Raw genomic sequence first — 19358 nt, 5'->3', positions numbered from 1 at the left:
ATTCAAATGGGGTGTGAGCATCGCGTCTTGTGATTGATTCCGCAGGGCGTGACTCCCCCCCCCCCAATATATTATTCAAGTCGGCCCCTTTGGGTGTGTGGGTCGCCTTGTAAGACGAAGCGTGAGGCATCGGTTTCCTTTTCTCTCTCCTCCGCCTGACTTGTGCCTCTCCGCGTTGCCTCCGCTGCGTTTGGGGTGTGTGTTGGAGGGGAGGGAGAGGGGACGTGGCTGCCTCTTGTGTAGCCGATCCCTACCGGAGCTGTGTGTGTGTGCGCGCGGTCGCTCGCGTGTCTGAGCGCGCTCTCGTCGCCCGGGAGAGATTTATTGGCTGGCTCCTGCTGAAGCACGCTTGAGTAACCCGAGCTGCTGCGAGCCGCTCCGGAGCTGCCCGCAGGCGGCTCGGCGGGGACGCGTCACCACACTCACTCTCGCCGCTCTGAGCCCCGCTCGACGCCGCGCCGGAGCGACCCAGGCAGCCTCGGCTGTTCCCAAAAGGGCGAGGAGGTTGAAGGGCTGGACTCGGCAAGGAGGAGCAAAAGCGAGGCGGAGAGAGAGAGAGAGACGCGCCCCGGCGCACCTCCATCGCCTAGGCGAGTCGCCCTCGTCGCCGCGCTGCGCCTCGACGCGCCCCTGGCTGCCTCCCTGCCCACTACATCCATCCCGGCCCAGAGCGGGTCAGGTTCGCCCCGAGGCGCTAGGCTAGCATGGAGCTGAGTCCGGGAGGGCAAGCGGCGGCGCGCTGCTGAGCTAAGCGAGCGGCGAGCTGCCCCCGCGGCCCGAAGGGACGATGCTTTCTCGCAAAGGCTAGCTCGAGAGCCAGGCGCCCAGCGAGCGGAGCGCGCCCGGGAAACGGAGCGAGCGAAAGCCGCCGCCGCCGCCGAGGAGTCCTCGCCGCCGCGCCTGGGCTGGGGGAAGGCGACGCGCCAGGGGCACCATGCCTGTTCGCCGAGGTCATGTGGCACCACAGAACACCTTCTTGGGGACCATCATCCGCAAATTCGAAGGGCAGAGTAAGTTCTCCGCCAGCCTTAGCGTTTCTTGCGCAAGGGGGAATGGGGAAAGGGGGCTGGGTTGGTTGTTGGGGGGGGGTCTAGGGCAGGCGGGCGAAGTTGAGCCAAAGGCTGTCGGACGGGAAAAGTCTGAGCTGGAACCCAGAATAGGTCTCAGGGTAGCTTCCCTTCCCATCCTTCCTATCTGGTCCCGAAACATTTCGCTTAAACTCTCAGCTTGTCATGCAGTGAACTCTTTGCTATAGCTATATATACCTGCCTGTCCGCCTTGGGACCGCTCAAGTGAGTCAGAACGCACAGAAGGCTTGCTTATGAAATCTCCCATTTTCTCCTTCGGGAGTGGGGTTTGAAGTAGATTGGGAGGTCCTGGGAAATGCCAGCAGAGAGAACTAGCTCAGGGGCAGAGCATCTGCTTTGCATGCATGCATGCGGAAGGTGCCAGGTTCGTTCCCTGGCATCTCCAGGTGGGGTGAGGTTCCCCTCCTGCTTAAAACCCTGGACAGCAGCTGCCAGTCTAGATTAGTGGTCTGATTCTGTTCAAGGCAGTTTCCTATATCCCCAAACAACATGCACCTTCCCACCTTGACCCTATTGCCCAGAGGCTCCTTGTTTAGCATTAGTTTATGGAAAAGTTTCCAGCAGGAGGATTCGGAAGGTTTTTCCAGAGGAAACTTTAACTGCGATGGATTTGGATTTCTGCCTGACCTGTAGGACCTTTCCCTAATTTCAACAGCAGATTGTGAAATAGGTGCAGTGGACCGCCTTGCCTGCAGTGTCACTCTGAGCATGTTTACTCGGAAGTAAACCTCATATAGATTTAGAAGAAGCTTAGTTCCTAGTAAATGCGCTTGAGGTTGCAGCCTTAGAGTGCAATCCTATGCAGGGTTTTTACTCAGGAGTAAGCCTCATTGTGTTCAGTGGCACTCACTCTCGGTTGAGTGTGCATCAGATTACAGCCTTTATCTTTTGGATGCAGGCAATGATTTTAAGATACTGTAATGCCTGGTCTGGTTTGGTTGTCTAATACTGTGAACACCACACACTGAAACAATATGTTGGATGCATGCACATTCCCTTAAATACGTAGTAAAATTAAAATACGTTGAAGGATATTTTAGGAGTAACATGCATTTACTGCAAATCTGTCTCATTGTAATAGACTCATAGCTCACAATAAAGGTCAGATCCTGCAGCCCTCTGAGATGTAAGTAGCCCATTAAAGTCAGAGGATTTATTTATCGCTGCTAGGGTGTGCATAATGAGACCATTGAGTGACAGGAGCTGCAGTTGCCACAAAGAAAGCTTGTAAATAATCAGGCACCCCATCTGGGATGAGCTGTAAATTACAGGTATCTGACAGAATGTGCAAAGGGTTGAGAGTAACCTATTATATAGGGTGTATTGCAGCCTTTTCAGATTTCCCATCATGCTTCCAGGTGTAAACATTAGGACAATGGCATGTTGTGTTGTTCAGAGAAATGTCTGAACTAGTGTACATTGTTACACTCGGACTGTATAAGAATGGTTGAGGTTACCGTTTTCTCTCCCAATGATCTAGAAGTGTGCCTGGTTCCACACTTAAAGTTGCAGTCTTGTATACACATACTCAGGAGTGACATCCATTGAGTTCAAAGGGTCTTGATTCAGAGTGCATGCTTTGGATCACACTCTAAGCCTGTCAACTGCACTGGGTCTGAAACAAACTGAAAATCAGTTGGAGCAAGAGAACTTGCTTCTTGGTCAGCTGCTCCTGAATGGAGTGTATACGCTGTTCTTTGCAACTTAACCCTGCAATTTGGCATCATTTTACAGAGCAATAATTGTGGCATAATTTTGTACAGCAATCAGCGTGTATAGGAAGGCATTCATTTAAGCTGGCAGTGCTGTGCAGGAGAGTGCTGGGAGGCCAGTAGTGGCCCAAGCAGGAAGAGGGGAATACTGTAGTTTTCCTTCTTGCTTTACGTTGCTATTGCACTGTAACATCTCACAGCGAATCAAGTAAAAATCAAGCTTGTATACTTGTCTGGTTATGTGACAAGTAAGAATTGTCTCCAGGTGAGACCCTGAATCGAAAAGAGACCTCTCCCTGAGACACTGGAGAGTGTCTACCAGTCGGAATGGACACTTAGGAGCTAGAATCAGTGATTCCCAAACTTGGGTCTCCAGCTGATTTTGGACTACAACTCCCATCATCCCTAGGAAGCAAAATTAGTGGTCAGGGATGATGGGAATTGTAGTTCTGGAAACAGTTGGAGACCCACGTTTGTGCAACACTAAGGAAGATGGACAAATAGATAAGGCAGCTTCGTAGGAATCAAGTCCTATTCTCCACTGACCAGCATGGAAGCTTTTGCAAACTGAATATACTGTTCACTCTCTTTTAAAGTTTTGTTTCTCAATGCTCCCCAGATTACTAATGCAACTGATGACTAATATAGCCAACAAGGTGTCAAAAAGGCTAATGGAGTTTTTTAAAAAAATGCACTAGTTATTATTATTTGCAGTGCTGTTAAATTATTAGTAAAACATCCCTATTCCACGTTTCCTGTTGACCTGTCTGTACCTAGGATTTAATTAAACCTGGAGTTTGCTTCACAATCCCAAACTTTCAGGGCCCATGGGCACCACACACACAAACGCATATAAACCCCACAACCTATTCCGTTGATTACTCCTTTTAATCCTAGTTTCAGAAGGGGACAGACCCTGTTGGTGCTTGGGAAGGCCTCTGTTGGCACCACATTGGCAACCCCTATTACGAGTCCTATTATGAAGCCTATTTCCTAAGCTTTGGCAAGCAACCCCATCTAAAATTAAAGCCTGAGAATTACTCCCTTCCCTCTAGGGTACTTGGATATCCATACTAGCCAGCCTTCCTCTGTTGGACATTTTTAGCACAACAAAAGCTACGGTCATATTTGTATTTGCTGATAAGTTTTGCAATAAAGGTTCCTGTATCAAATCCCGCAGCAATCCAGGTGACTTTGGATTTAATTCATCTACTTTTTATTGATTTTTTTTTAAAAGACCTCTGGTACATTTGTGTAGTGTTGAATATCTACTGAAGTTCGCTATACTGCAGCAGTCAGACGCAGAAATATCTCCTGACAGGCAGCTGTGAGGTTTTATGAAATGTTGCACAATTACTGAAAAATGCATTACATTTTTATTGCAGATAAAAAATTCATCATTGCTAATGCTAGAGTGCAGAACTGTGCTATCATCTACTGCAATGATGGGTTCTGTGAGATGACTGGATTCTCCAGACCAGACGTCATGCAGAAACCATGCACCTGTGACTTTCTTCATGGACCAGAGACCAAAAGGCATCACATTGCCCAAATTGCTCAGGCTTTGCTTGGGTCAGAAGAGAGAAAAGTGGAAGTCACCTATTATCATAAAGATGGTAAAGTAGTTTCAATTTTTTAAAAAAATGTCTTTGAGAAATTGGCTTCCTTTGGAACTGGTTTTGAAAGATGGCTTCTTTGATACTACAGGTCAGAGTTTTGTTAGGAGTCAGTCAACATAAGATATGCTATGTTGTGTGAAACATGCATTTATACAAAGGCAGCTAAAATAAAAGTACAGTAAATACAATGGACCAGTCATCCAAATAATGCAAGACCACATTAAGAAAACTTTTGATAGTGGCTTACCTATACAGTGCACCAGCCCAAACCTAGAACTGTTCGCCTCAACCGTAGTGGAGCTGCGCTTCTTTCATATGCAATGAAACAAGGTTGTTATTCTAAGGGCATTTAATCTGAGGTATCATGCTCCACTCGAATCAGTGCAAGTTGCTTCTGTTTACATGTCCTCAGGATTGGTGTGTAAGCTGGGCTTGTTCAGAATTTGCATAAAAGCGATGTAAGGTAGTTGTTTCAAATGGTAATTTTCAACTTCCCCCTCCAGTTTCCATTCCAGGAAGTGATTTCTTTTTTTAAAGAATAGAAATAACTCTTGACCGGGGGAATCAAGTGTTTGTATGATTTAGATTTTTTTTTTCACCTTCAGGTGTTGGTATGTGTTAGGCAGTCACCATATGTAGGAACAACTGCTGAATGTTGAATGCATTTTTATCTCTTTTGGCAAAATACTACAGTTTTTTGTCATGATCACCATCATAATCATTTTATTTCAGATTGTACAAAAGAGTTTAGAATTCATATCTAATTCATCTGTATAATATGTTTTTATTAATTGCCCTTGAATTCATTCATGAAATTTATCAATATTGTCTCATTTTATGGATAGGAAACTAAATCTATGAGATTGGTGAGTGACTTACTCAAAATCAATGTAGTGTCTACATTCAAACAAGGAATTATGTGTGCTTGGAAGCTAACAAAAAACACTGGGCTTATGTATATGTGCTGAATAGTGACTAATGATGAGATTTGAGGTCCATTCGGGATGACCTGTTTATTGAGCATCCATCCTGATTTATTTATACAAAGTTTGCAGGGAGACTAGGTGACGTTGGCTATTTATGGAGCATTAGTTCTGATTTGTTTGTGGGGAGGTTAAATGATTTTGCCACAAGGAAATGCTATCCCTCACTTTCCAGTGCATCATACTCCTTATCACAAAAAGTTTGATTGGGAGGGTAGAGGATCAGGCATGCTGCCCTGGAACTCCCAACCAAATAATATTTAATTGCACAACCTGAATTTCCAGGTTTGTGGTTGAATCCTAGCAGAAAATAGCTGCAGCCTGAAAGTGTTTCCTAGTTTCAGATCTACCGACAGAAATATCTTTACCAATGTACCCGAAAGCAGAATGAGAATGAAAGCAATGCTATTGTTGATCATATAATCTCTGACAGTCATGTAACCTGTGGTGTCCGTTTTTTGTTGTGTTGCTGATCCCTTGCCCTCGCGAGTGACGCCGCTGTTTAATGAAGGAAAGGAGATTCCGTGCTGAGAGTGTTGATCTGTATGGATTGTTTCACATCATGGAAAAAAGCATGCTCAGGCATACGCTTAGGTTAAAAAGGGCACCTGACTGAATAAGCTACTCAGCAGTCAAAGTAAAGAGCAGTCGAGTCTTGCCCTGAAACAATCAGCTTTAAACAAATACCCTGTCATACTGCTTCAAATACTGAGTAATTACTCTGGAGAGAGTTTAAAAAGGAGAAAAATGGATGGGGGAGAAGGATCTACCTGTTTCAGATGGAGGACAGTTTGGCGATTGTTTTTAGAAAAAAGATTACAGGCTGACTGAAATATACTTGACATAATTAGTCATGGCATGAACTAAGAACAATACAGCATTATGCTTTTGATTGGGGGGGGGCAAGGAAAATAAGCATGCATGTTCATTTGTCATGATGCAGCCTGATAAGGGAATGGCGATGCTAATTATTTCCGAAGGTTTAAATTAGTTTTCTTTTCTGATTATTCAGCATTATAAGTCAGACATTAAACAAATCCGAATAATGCATAAGCCTGTTGTACTCTATTTTTGTTTGCACTGTGTACATGTATTCAAAGGGGAAATGCAAAGTAATCTCGTATATTCAAATTTGGAGCTTTAATTAGCTTTGGAGGTCTGCCAACCTGCTGTTTACATTCATTTGAGAACTACAATGATAGAGGAGAATCAGGCTTTAAAGCAACAGTGACACATGTGGCTCTTTGCTTCTTCTCGCTGGCATTGCCAAACTGGCATTTGGGTACACGGATGTGGGTAGAGTTACTCCTGTTGGTGCTAAGAGTATACTGTAATATGGAACCCTTAAAAAAACCAAAACAACAGCTCTGGATTCGATTCCATTCTGAATGTTCAAAGAAAATGTATCTGTTGATCCAAAGGCTGTGGCTCTCAGTGGGTGCAAATGTTGCTTACTAATTTGTTTTAGCATACTTGAAATCTTGCCCTTCTTCCAGGCTTCTCATAGCAGCTTATATAAAAGTTGCCCAACATTTATTCTCACAACAACCCTGTGATGTAGGTTAGACCAAGATATAAGGCACGCCTCCTCCAAATAAGGTCCAGTACAAACTTAAGCATGCTAATTCAGAAGTCAGTCCCCTAGATTCAATGGATTTTACTCTGTGGTAAGTGTGTTTAGAATAGTAGCTTTGAACTAATAGAATGGCAATTTCCTTTTTAGTAGTGTCCCAGTAGCAATAAATAGAAACCATGGCAGTAGCTGCAGCAGCTCCAGTTATGTGTTTTGTTATGCACATAAGCATGCCATTGATTTCAATGGGATGTGCATATTTATAGAACTGCAGCAGCTATGTTTCACCCTGTGAACCTTTGGGATGAGCATTGGTGCTTACTTTCTCTATGCTTAAGATGTTGGCAGGTAACTATCAGCTGATATTCAGAAGTAAGACTCATTGAGCCAGGTGGAACTTACTCTCAGGTAAGTGTTACAGGATGGCAGTCTAAATTTCAAACTTTCTGAAAGCTGCTTATGACCTGCTCCCCAGAGAGGCTTGCCTGGTGCCATCATTACATGTGTTTAGAAGCCAGGTAAAAACATTCCTCTCTACTCAGGCCTATGGCTATTAAATAATCTACAGCCTGTAAAAGTCTGAGGGAGAGGACTGTTATTACGATGACTATTTTATTATCAGGCTTTCTGTCAGTATTCTTTTTAATATGTTTTTATCACTGATGTTCTGTAATGTGTTTTCAATGTTGTATACCACTCTGGGGTCTTTTGATAAAGGGTGGTATATAAATTGAATTAATAATAATAATCAACAGTGCTATTTTTCTGGAAACAGAGGTGCCGGAACTTAACACCTTGTTCTCTTATAATGGCAAACGTGCCCACCTGAGGGGTGCCAGAACTGAGTTCTGGTGAGTTCCGGGTAGAAAAAAAGCCCTGAAACAAACAAACAACCCCCCGCAAACCCCCACTACCCCCAGTCTCTCAGTTTGGCAAGCCTGAAGTGTCCCTGGGTTAATTGCTTCACCTGAAGTTGGATTTTTCATGAACCAATCAGCCAGTCATCAGTCATTGGGATTTAGGAAGCTGCCTTAAACTCATTTAGACCATTGGTCCATCTCACTCAATATTTGACGAGATTTGACGCTGGGGAGGAGGAGGTGGGAACTGATCCTGTTGCTGAGGATCAGAGTCCAGAGCAACAGAGTCCAGCACAGAAGCAGCCCAGAACCCCCCCTAAAGGAGTGGCCCAGAACCCCTCCAAAGGCTACTGTCAAGTCTGAGCCAAAGAGTGAGCCATCCTCACCCACAGGTCCAGCTGTAAGGTTCAAAAGATGCAGCAGGTCAGAGGGGGAGTTTTCTGACGCTGGGGATGGTCTAGCTGGCCCTAGTGGGTCAGAGGGGGTACCAGTACTCATGCTGAGGAGATCAACTTGAGCCACGAAGGGAAAACTGCCTGACAGGTTTGAAGCCACAAGTGTGTGGGTTGGTGTGGCTCAGTGTGAACCTGAAGCCTTTGAGGATGTTCAGAAACTGCCTCAGGAAGAAGCCAGCAAATGGCATGAGGTGATGCAGAAGGAGATGAACCATCCTCTGCTACCAAAGCAGATACGGATAAAATACAGCTGGAACCACAAAAGCTTGAACCTCATGGTCTAAGAACGAACAGTCTACCCTGACTGGCAGCAGTTCTCCAGGGCTCTGGGCTGGGCTCTTCTCCAGTCCTGCCTGGTGATGCTGGTGACTGAACTAGGGATTTTCTGCATGCAAAGCAGATGCTACCCTTCTGAGGTATAGCCCCTTTCAAATAAAATGTCATCAATTGCTGCATTCCTAACACATTCAAGAATTACTAAAGTTAACATCTCTACCTGTCAGTAAATGGCTCTCAGCTTCCTGGGATGTTCCAGCATTATAAGAAGCAATTTCCATGAGAAGCAGGAAGAAGAAAGGAGATTTTAATAGGAGGGTTTAATGGTGGCCAAGCCACAAGCAATTGATCGAATTAAACTGACGCAGAGTAACACTTCTACGGTCCATGTAAAATCACCGTGGAGGGTTATGCATATACCCTGTGGGAAAAGGAGGCTTGCATTACCGAACTCTGCTTAAACTGTACCTATATCATTTTTGTAGTTCCCTCCCCTTTTTTCTAATAGAACCATTTGTCTAAAGTTCAAAGCCTATATGTATATTTCATTCCATGCCATGAGCTAATCCTTTATGGGAAATTAGTAAAATAACCAAGGTGGTGGGGCATAATCAAAAGGAGCACTTGAAAAACAGGCCAAACTTTGATGTGTAAAAATACGGTACTTAAAAAAAAGAAAATAAGTGATTACATACATCTCAATGGAGCAGCTAAATAATCTGCATTTCCTTTGACTGCAGTCACTCTGCTCAGCTTAGGAAAGGTGTGTGTCTTAAATTACCAAGGTATATGAAAATCATATCACCAATTGTGCCTAAATAAAGTGTTTTCCAAAGTTGCCCAATAGGCATTAGTAGCTATTAAAATCCAGAGTAACAGGGAACAATGTTCCTCCTTATCTGCTTCATAACATCCTTTCTACAATCGGTTTATCTTTAGTGACTGATCTGATTAGGTATCTTTGGAGGGGAGATACTGTTTATGCAGTATATCAATATTTTTGTTTTAATAAAGTTATTTGCCATGGAGATGTGTGACAGCTCTTTCTCTGAGGACTCCCATTTCTCTCTTTAAGCCATTATTGCATAAATCATACTTGACAGCTGTAAAATATTGCTTGGGGTGATAAAGCTGTAAAGCTATGACATGAAAACTATAATTGTGAGGGGATCGAGGGTGGGGGGTTGTGTATTTAAATCAAGGAGCGCTGTATCCTGTCAGCCCTTTTCATGTGTGATGGGTGCGCTGTAAGAGGATGAAAGTCAGAGGTACCTAAGTGTAGACATCCTATGAAGTCTGATTATTGACAGGAGAGTGAAGTTGCTCAATGCTGCTGCGTAACCGGAGAGATTTTGTGGAGGAGGAATACAAGGGCAGGACGTGGCGGTGACAGATAACATGACAGCCGGAAAGAATTACTTCTGACAGTTCTTTTGATATTCCAAAGAGCGAAATAGTATTGCCACCATCTTTTGTTGAATTGTGCAACACGGAGGGTTGATCTGATAAACAAACAGAATTTTGCTTCCCAGAATCACTGAAGTTGCTAATCAATAGTTTAAAGGGCAAGGGGGAGGAAAATGAATTTATATACTCAACAGCACATTGTGTTTATCATTTGTACAATGCATCTTATTCAGCCTTATGAGGCTGAGTCAGTAATATGTTCTTAGGGGCAATGGCAAGGTCCAGTGGTGATAGGAAGTTGCTTTATACTGAGTCAGACCATTGATCCATGTAGCTCAGTACTGTCTCCACTGATGGACAGCTTCACTCTGGAGTTTCAGGCAGGGGTCTTCCTTAGCTGGAGATGCCAGGGATTGAACCCAGGACCTCTTGGCATGCAAAGTGTACGCTCTGCCAATGAGCTATGTTTCATAACAAACAGGGAGAGGGAGAGCAGGATGGCTGGAATGTGATGGCACAGAGAGAGAGAGAGGAGTTTGCAATCCTGCTAATTCTCCAGCTCTACCGATCATCAGAGACTGCTCCTAAGTGACTTTCCTTGTGAGTCAACAGCTCTTTATAGGGAGGGGAAAGAAAACCCTGATAGTGACCCTCCTGTATTTCAGGCAGAGTGCTTCTTTCAGTCCTACCTGGTAATGCTAGGGATGGATTGTGGCCCCTTCTGCACACTCAAAGCATGGCATCTACTACTAAGCTACAGGCTTCTCTGTGACATGTGGGCCTACATGAACCCTTGATCTGATCCACCAAGGCAAGTCTTATGTCCTGAGTTTACATTTAAGGAACTGTGGCTGAATGGTAGAGACTCACCCGCAAGGCCACATCTTCAGTCCATGGAGTGAGTGAGGACTGAAATCCAGATGTCCTTTTTCAGGCATTATAGCCTCTTTGCTATACTGGCTCCTATTTATGATGATGACATATTTATGTATATCTCACCTTTTCCCCTGATGGGGACATAGGGTAGCTTACACATAAAAATGAGAACCTCTAAAAACATATAAAAAACAATTGTTAGAAGTAAAATTGTATACATATATAAAATCTATTTAAACCATACAAATAATTGCAATATAAACAGCAAGGCCCCAACCCTTTCATTAAAAGCAGTCAGTTCCCCAAAGCCTACTGAAACAAGAAGGTCTTCACCTGCCAGTGGAAGGACAACAATGAGGGAGCAAGACTAGCTTCTCTATGAATGGAGTTCCAAAGTCTGGGAGCAGCCACGAAAAAGGCCCCATTTTTCCTTAAAGTATATATAAGTTGCCTCTCTGCCCAAAGGTACCTGACAACAATAAATGCCAGTAATTCCTTGTTCTATGCCAGGACCCTAGACTTTGGGGCAAAATGGAACCCTCCAGGCCTGCCTATCTAACCCTTGGAATGCCCTTCCTCATTCATGCTTTGTATCCAAAAAGTGTTTTTGCCAGGCTGGGATGTGTCCTTTAACTCTGCTCATTTCTCTTGGTTGAATGGCTCAAGCATAGAACTCTGTGTGTGTTTGTAAAATGTAGTTTCCAATACAAAAGTAAAATTTAGAGGGGTTTATTTTTGCCTTTGGCCCTGCCTACCATAAGGCGTGTGACCCTGGGAAGGTTTCCAAGAAAAGGATATGGTCCTTCTTGGGGGGGGGGAATCCCCCCCCCCTCACATGCCATAGTCTAGAAGACTGTCAGAACCAGAGTTGTTGTTGTTGTTTTAAAAAAGCCACGTGTTTTATTGCATTCTGAAGCACCCAGTGAAAAAATTCCTAGAGTGGAAACCAGAATTCCACACAGCACCTGCTCCCCACCCCTGCTCAGAATAGTATTTAGCACCCTCGATTTACAAAGGTTCATCTCCCACATTAAAGCTACCTTGGCGAAGTGCAACACAGCCTTTTCAGTTTAGCCTGTCGCACCTATTTGCCATGGGTGTTCTGAGTGACGTTTTATCAGTCAAGCTCACTGCCCAGGTTAATAGCCTGTAACAAAGCTCCATCTCAAAAACCGCTAAAGTAATGACAGAGCACGAGTCACAGAGGTGAAAGTTAGCAATTGCTATTGTACAGTCTGCCGTCTCATTAGTCACGCCTTTTGTTAGAAAATCAGGTGAACATTGCTGCCGCTGACCTTCTGCACGGTGGCACCGAGGTGTTATCCAAAAACCCAGGTTCCTCTTCTTAGCTCCAAACCTTGTGTGTGACTTTTATTGCCAGCATGAAGCACAATCCACTAAAAGTTTCTCCTGCAGTCAGAGGAGACTGGTTTATTAGGGCAAAAGAGAACACTGCCTAACTACCCTTAGTCTGCCCTCAGGCCACACCTGCCTGCTTTCTTTCTTACAACGAGGCAGAGGGTGGCTCTGACTGACATTGGCTTTGGCTCCACCCACTGTTAACCTCCCCGCCTTCCACCCTCATAGTCGCAATGAGCACCGGCCACCTCTGCCTGCAGTAGACCTACATCACAGTGGATGATGGTAGCTGCTTAGGAGCACTGCCAAGCCCTCCTTTAGCTCCTGCACATTTCAAGCAAGTGGGAAAAATAGTCAGCAAACCCTGCCCATTTTTAATATTCACAATGCTATGCGGAAATATCTAAGTCATGTATCTCACAGAGACATAATGCTCCAAGTTATTCGCATGGATACAAAAACTTAGGGACTATGCAGAAAGGGCAAAACTTACCAGAAAAAAAGAAAGAAATCAAGATAACAAACTTTTTATAAAAGAATGGAAATGGTTTATTGAATATTTACAAAAAAATTGTAAATAGATAAGAACATTGGCAAGATTATTGTAATAACCTGCAGTTTTGTAAGAGTATATAATTAAAGTAGATGAATAAAAGAATGAGTTAAGTTAATTTATAATATGCACAAAATGATAAAAATAAAATTAAGGAACCACAGAAAGAGGAGGAAAGAAGTTGAGTTTTGAAATGTTAAAATGACTGTAAAATTATTGAAACTGATGTAACTGAAAATCATAAATTTTATGCTTTTCTTTAAAAAATGCTCCAAATTATTCTTCCCTGTCTGTGCTCAGTGTAGCCTTGGCTATTCTGGCTTTGGCTGATGGAAATTGCAGTTCAATCACATCTGAAGGCCACACATGTTGCCCACCCCTAGCGTAAATCTTGCAACATGTTTCACAAAGCTGGGTCTGCCTTGTGCAGCATACATCAGTTGAAGGTGGAAACATTGGCCACCTGATTCACTTGTCACCAGGATCTTGGCATCCTAAACTTTATATATTCTGTTTGGAGGCTGTCTGGCCCAAGGCCAGTTAAAAGATCAATAGAAGGAAGAGCAGTGGAAGCCTCAAAGTGGCCCACCAACTGATAGCAGCAGGCATCTGAACTGAGCAGGCACACGGTGCCCCCCCCCCAGAGGCAGATTTAGGGCAGTGCCAGTGGTGAGGTTACACTGGGTGCACAGACAAGGAAGGCACCTTCTCAAAGCCTGGTAGGCAGTAGCCTGGCTTCACGAGAGACATGTGCTGGCTCTGACAGGGTCCTAGAGTACTCTATCCTCCTTCCCCAAGCTGGACAAGCACTTACCGGGTTTTGGGAAGAAGATAGGAGGGCTCTAGGACCATACCAGAGCCTCACACCTCTATCTCAAAGCCTGGCTTAAGCTGGCGCTGTAAGGGTTGCGAGGGGAGGGTGTCAAACGCCCTTACACAGTGCAGCATATAACCAAGGTCTCCCCCTGTCTCCCCGTTACACTCTTCTCTACTATGGGAAGAGGTATTGCATTTATATTTAAATTATATTATATTCACCTCCAACTTTGCATCAGAGAGATCAATCAGCTTCTCTAGTGCAAAATAATACCTTTGTTTTATAGCCTATATGCATTCTTCAATTAAGTATAGCAGAGTCCTGGCTGACTTAGCCGAATTGCAGTGATGGTTCCAGGACACTTATCAGTCGCTTAGCAAGTTGATTATTAAGTGTCAAGTAATTGATGGTTTCTACAGCTACTGTTGGAAAAACAATATTTTGTATACAAAACTCACGATCAGAAAGCGTTCAGCAGAGGCCTACACTTTCAATATTGTCTGTAGATTTTATTTAATACCAAGAATAGCTGTTTGTTTCTCCTTCTTCTTTGCCCCATTTTTTAATCACCCACTTCACTGAAAAGCTCTTAAATGTCATGAAAGTAGGTCTTTTCCATCCTTGTAAAATGTCTGCTTTGTTTTTCAACAGTGATTACTAATAGCTATGAAAAGTCTTACACAGATGAGACACCAGCAGTTTTCACACTGAGACAATGTAAAGGCTCTTACATGTGCTAAAGGAGTTCTAGGTAGGCACTGTTTTGCAAACACCTTGTTCTGTATCTATTTCCAATGCCATCATGTAATTTTGAACTGCAAAACAATTATGGCTAATAAGACTTTAATTAACTCTGAGCACTTTATTATGAGTGCATCATATCTGCAATGAAGCAGTCTTGCTTCAGAGGCTAATTATCAGTGGAGTGATTTTATTTCCCTATATTTTAGTCAGAAAGTGGAATAAAGTCCCTTACCCAATTGCAGGAGACGAGTTGCTAACATCATTCCGACTTGCTAATAGTATTCTGCAACTTGACAAATGTCACACTCTCTTTCTTACCTCTATAACAAATGCTGAGATTTGAAGCTTTTTTTGGGGGGGGGGGGGGGTTGCACCCTGTATTTATGGAGACAGGAAAAAATGAAGCTGTGAGTTATATAGCTGTACCAGCACCCTGAGCTTACGGATGTGCTTTGTGCAGCTCAGATCTCAGTTCCGTTACTTTCATCTTTCCATTCTTTGTTTGAGGAACTCAAAACAGCTTACATATGGCTACCCAAAGCAACAAAGAGTCTTGTGGCACCTCAGAGATTATCAGCGCAATCCCCAAGCATATCTACTCAGATGCAAATCAGATGGAATATACTGAGGCCTCTTCTAAGTAAGTGTGGGTACAATAGCCATACTATAAATTTATTGTGGTATAAGCTTTTGAGGACCAGAACTCACATCATCACATAGTAGTGCCTCAGGAATCTTTTGTTGTTGTTCTTACAAAAAGCTAGCAAGATGTAAGATGTAAATTGTTGAACTGTTTCTGTTTAGTAGCTACTAGCTGCCAGCTATCAAATATATCTGCACTTACAATTAAGCAAGCACAATCAGTCAGCAAACTACTCTCTAGCCCTGAGAAGAGGCCATATTACAGACCCTCCAAGCATCCCTATTTTCCAGGGAGAAATATTAGAGGCTATGGGGTTATCCAACTCTTGAGCCATCTGAAGGCAACCCTGTATAGGGAAGTATTTTTTAAAAATGTTTAATGTTTTATTATATTTTTATATATGTTGGAAGCCACCCAGAGGGGCTGGGGCAATCCAGTCAGATGTGTGGGGTATAAATAGTTGTTGTTGTTGTTGTTGTTGTTGTCCTATTTAGAACATCTTTATTTTCATCGGAGAAATGTTGGAGAGTATGGTATTAGCCTTTAGGCTTGCAACAATATGGCTCCTTCAGAATGCTTAAGTGTTATCCACTTAAGCTCTATGAAAATTGTATCAGACCACAACACCATGCAGAGACCAACCAATTCAGGCAGCAAATCAGTCACAGAGTGTCCACACATCCTGCTTAACACAGCCTTCTGTTTGAAGTGCTGCCTGATCCAAGACTGATTTTAGGAAAAAGAGCTAGAAGAAGGGAATGTCTTGATGCTGTCTTGAAATTGCCCTTCAGGACTTAGCACCTGGACAGCAGATACCTGGTCACACTATTCTTCACTACAGTGAACTGCCAGTCAGCATAGACAATACTAAGCTGGAAAGACCAATGGTCTAACTCAGTGGAAGGCAACTTTCTGTATCCTTGGCCCAATTTACTATACCTGTTGTTCAGCCTGGACACTGAGATCCAACTCTGAGGGCCTTCTGGTGGTTCCCTCACTGAGAGAAGTGAGGTTACAGTGAACAAGGCAGAGGGCCTTCTCGGTAGTAATGCCCACCATGTGGAATGTCCTCCCATCAGATGTCAAGGAGATAAGTAACTATACAACCTTTAGAAGGCATCTGAATAGGGATGTTCTTAATGTTTGATGTTTTATTATGTTTCTGTATATGCTGGAAGCTGCTCGGAGTCAGATAGGCGGGGTACAAATAATAAATATTATTATTATTCCATTTTATATTATTACTCCATTTCTACAGAGTAGTTTCTGAACAGACATTATGAAAGAGAGCGTTTCCAGGGAAGATAGGTAGGAGTACAAAATGCCCAATCATGGCAAATGGAATTATTTCTTCACGGGCCAGCTCTGTTTTCCCACTTATTTCTTAATAATATGGCTCAATAGATAGAGGAGAGGGGTGGGGAGGGGACAGCAAAACATTAGATAAGCCATGACACAGGCTTCATAGGTTCACTTCTAGAGGATTAAAGGACAATGACACCCACACAATTCTATCCAGTAGAGATCACATTCTCTCAGCTTTGTAGCTACAGCACCATCCCTGATAGAAATTCCAAAGGTATGAAACATTTCACTGGGGATTTAACTCCTGAAGCCACAGCCGCTTTTCAACTTCATGTTTTGCATGTAGGTACAGATGCTCAAGCATAAACTACATGCAGCTCTCATGAAGCATAAAGCACAACTGCAAGTAACATTCGGCTTGCGTCTCTTGGAAATACACCAAAGTGGATCCCTGCTCTGCTCCTGGTTACTATGCAAGCGGAATAGGAATAGATAGGGGCAGAAGGGAGGAACCCTAGAGGAAGCAGTAAAGGGTCGGAGAAGGTCTTCCATGGGGGATGCAGGATGGAAATTCAGCGTAATCTCATGGCTATTTGCAGATGCAATTATTTAACTTGCAGTTGACGGGGTGATTTTATTTTATTGTTTGCTGATCTTTTGTCGCTATTACCTTGTAGAAATATATATGTCTGTAAGAGGGAGTGTGAAATATATACAGATTCCTGAATTCTGTTTTTCATTAGACTTTGAACACTTAGAGGGTGGCAATGCGACTTGTGTTGTACATTTGGGCTGTCAACCACATTAAGCACAGTTATGTGGTATGCAAGTTCAAAATGAAATGAAATGAGAAATGAAAATTTAAAGATAAACTCATATATCAGCTCCTTGGATAGGCATGCCAGAGCACAAAAGGAGAGGAAGAATCAGTTTTCATATTTAGGAGAATAACAAAACATGAGTTTTACAATGGTGCTGTTCTGACAATCTGACTTCTTTCTAAGGACTGGGGCTGCTTATATCAGTCACTGGCTGCAACTATCTTCCATCCTTTGCCTGCTTCTTTGCCATCCTTCCATTCATCTAATATAAGAGGCATAATATCCTGGATCTTTTTCAAATTTCTCACTGATATGGCTTTCCTGCTCTACCAATTTAACTCATTCAGAAGAAGTCAGGAGTTTAAATTTCCCTGAAAATGATATCAACGGTGTCAATTAATGAATGCTGCAAAAGTGATTTATGCTGCAAGATATAGACCTGTTCATATTTCCTACTTGGCATACTCCCATTTTTCTCTTTTGGATTTTTTTTAAAAAAAGATAGCTATAGATTGCTATAGAGGCAATGAAAGCTGATACAGAGTTGTGTTCCTGAGATGCTGATGCCTAGTGATTTTATCACCTGAATGGGTTTGGAGCTGGTGTGGTTTTGAGGTGGGTTTTGCTTTTTCTCCCTCTGCTATGTGTACTATGTGGCCTGGCTCATGTTCCCAACACATGTAGAATCATTTGCTCTGCAAACACCTTCCCTGATGCAACTGCTTGTGGCAGACTGCTTCAGGCAGTAATCCACAGGGGCTAGGGTGCTGCTAGCTTGATCTTTGAACAGAGATTTGGCCTAGTTGGCATCAAAGGCTATTCCATGTATACAATTCTCTGCAGTGCCATGATTTCTAGTATTGCTTTTTTGGTTTGGGATCATTTGTCTTTCATGTCTTCTTGTGGTCCTACTCCTATATAAAACACTTCTCTCCTCTTCTGTTGCGTGCCCTGCCATATTTGACATAGGACTTCTCCCTGCTGCTTCCCCTGCTTAGCTTATTCTCTAATAAAGACATGTGCCATTCCAAAAATCATTTCCCCCATTAAAATTTGCCAATTGTTATGATGATGTAGCTGTTAGAAAACTTGCAAAATATCATTCTCCTTTCTTCTAAATTCAAGTCATAATTCAGGTAGAGACATAATTCAGACAAAATGTGAGGAATGGATTTTCCATTCTTGTGTACTTATTACCATGCTACACAGATTAGATGGGGATCAGGTAAGAAGTTAAGACAACTTGTTTAGTATACATAGGTAAAAAAGGTAAAGGACCCCTGGATGGTTAACTATGGGGCTGTGGCACTCATCTCGCTTCAGGCCAAGGGAGCCGGTATTTGTCCACAGACAGCTTTCCGGGTCATGTGGCGAGCATGACTAAACCGCTTCTGGCACAATGGGACATCACGATGGAAACCAGAGCACACGGAAATGCCATTTAGCTTCCTGTCGCAGTGGTACCTATTTATCTACTTGCACTGATGTGCTTTAGAACTCACTCCTTCTGTATTCATGCCCTTCTACAAAGTTGAACAATATATTCTTCATGGCCAGGATTCAGGCTTGCAAATGGCCACGCTACCGGTAATTGGACTATAGCCCTCAGCAAGATTGTCAGAAGGTGCATGTAGGAAACTAATGATTGGTTTTATTTTACAGCATAAAGTGTACAGTGCCACATTATTTGTGAGGCAATATATTTTCCCCTGTATAAATACTTTTACAGGAAAATAGCATTTACAATTTATTATAATGCTTATTATATTCACACAAAACCAAATCCCTCTCACTGGAGCATGTTTTAAGGACTCTGGAGCTCTCATCCAAATCAGACTATGTATCTTGATCTCTTTGTTGACTGAGCTGACATGTCTCTAGCTTTGATATACTGGGAGGAATGATGTTAATGCAGCTAACTTCTTTTCAACCTAAACTGTGCACCTTGCTTTTATGGAGTCAGAAATCTGAATCCTGGTTCATCCAGGACCCAGTGAACAATGCTCCATGAGGTGGGAAGCCTCTTAGTGACTGTAGCAGTTCTGACAACCGCCACAACCACCTGCTGAAAACTGCAGCCCCATCTTCTTTCAGTACCACCGCTGTCTGCCTGCTTATCCTCCATCCACCACAGCCTGGCTTCTTCTGGCAATCAGAGCAGCAAAGAGGAAGAAGTAGCCACTGCTTGTTTTTCCTTTCTTATGTGCTGAGTCTAGAAAGAAGTTATGTGCCACCAGGGAGGGAGGGAGAGGGTAATCTACAGATGG

At 43.2% G+C, this 19358-nt stretch overlaps 1 protein-coding gene across 8 annotated transcripts in view; it reads left to right on the top strand.

Annotated features, from left to right (window-relative positions):
* The first annotated feature begins 268 nt into the window (after window positions 1–268).
* Window positions 269–19358, top strand: part of KCNH7 (potassium voltage-gated channel subfamily H member 7) — a 264571-nt gene continuing 245481 nt past the window's right edge. For all 8 annotated transcript variants that reach the window (XM_079976250.1, XM_079976249.1, XM_079976248.1 and 5 more), the window contains exons 1-2: window positions 269–1010; window positions 4186–4416. In XM_079976250.1, the coding sequence (XP_079832376.1) occupies window positions 935–1010; window positions 4186–4416 (307 nt within the window). In that variant the 5' untranslated portion in view covers window positions 269–934. The remainder of the gene's footprint in view (window positions 1011–4185; window positions 4417–19358) is intronic.

Source organism: Podarcis cretensis (assembly GCF_951804945.1).
Source record: "Podarcis cretensis genome assembly, chromosome: 1".
NCBI lineage: Eukaryota > Metazoa > Chordata > Lepidosauria > Squamata > Lacertidae > Podarcis > Podarcis cretensis.
Note: the sequence above shows the minus strand (reverse complement) of the source record. Positions and strands in the feature narration are given on the sequence as shown.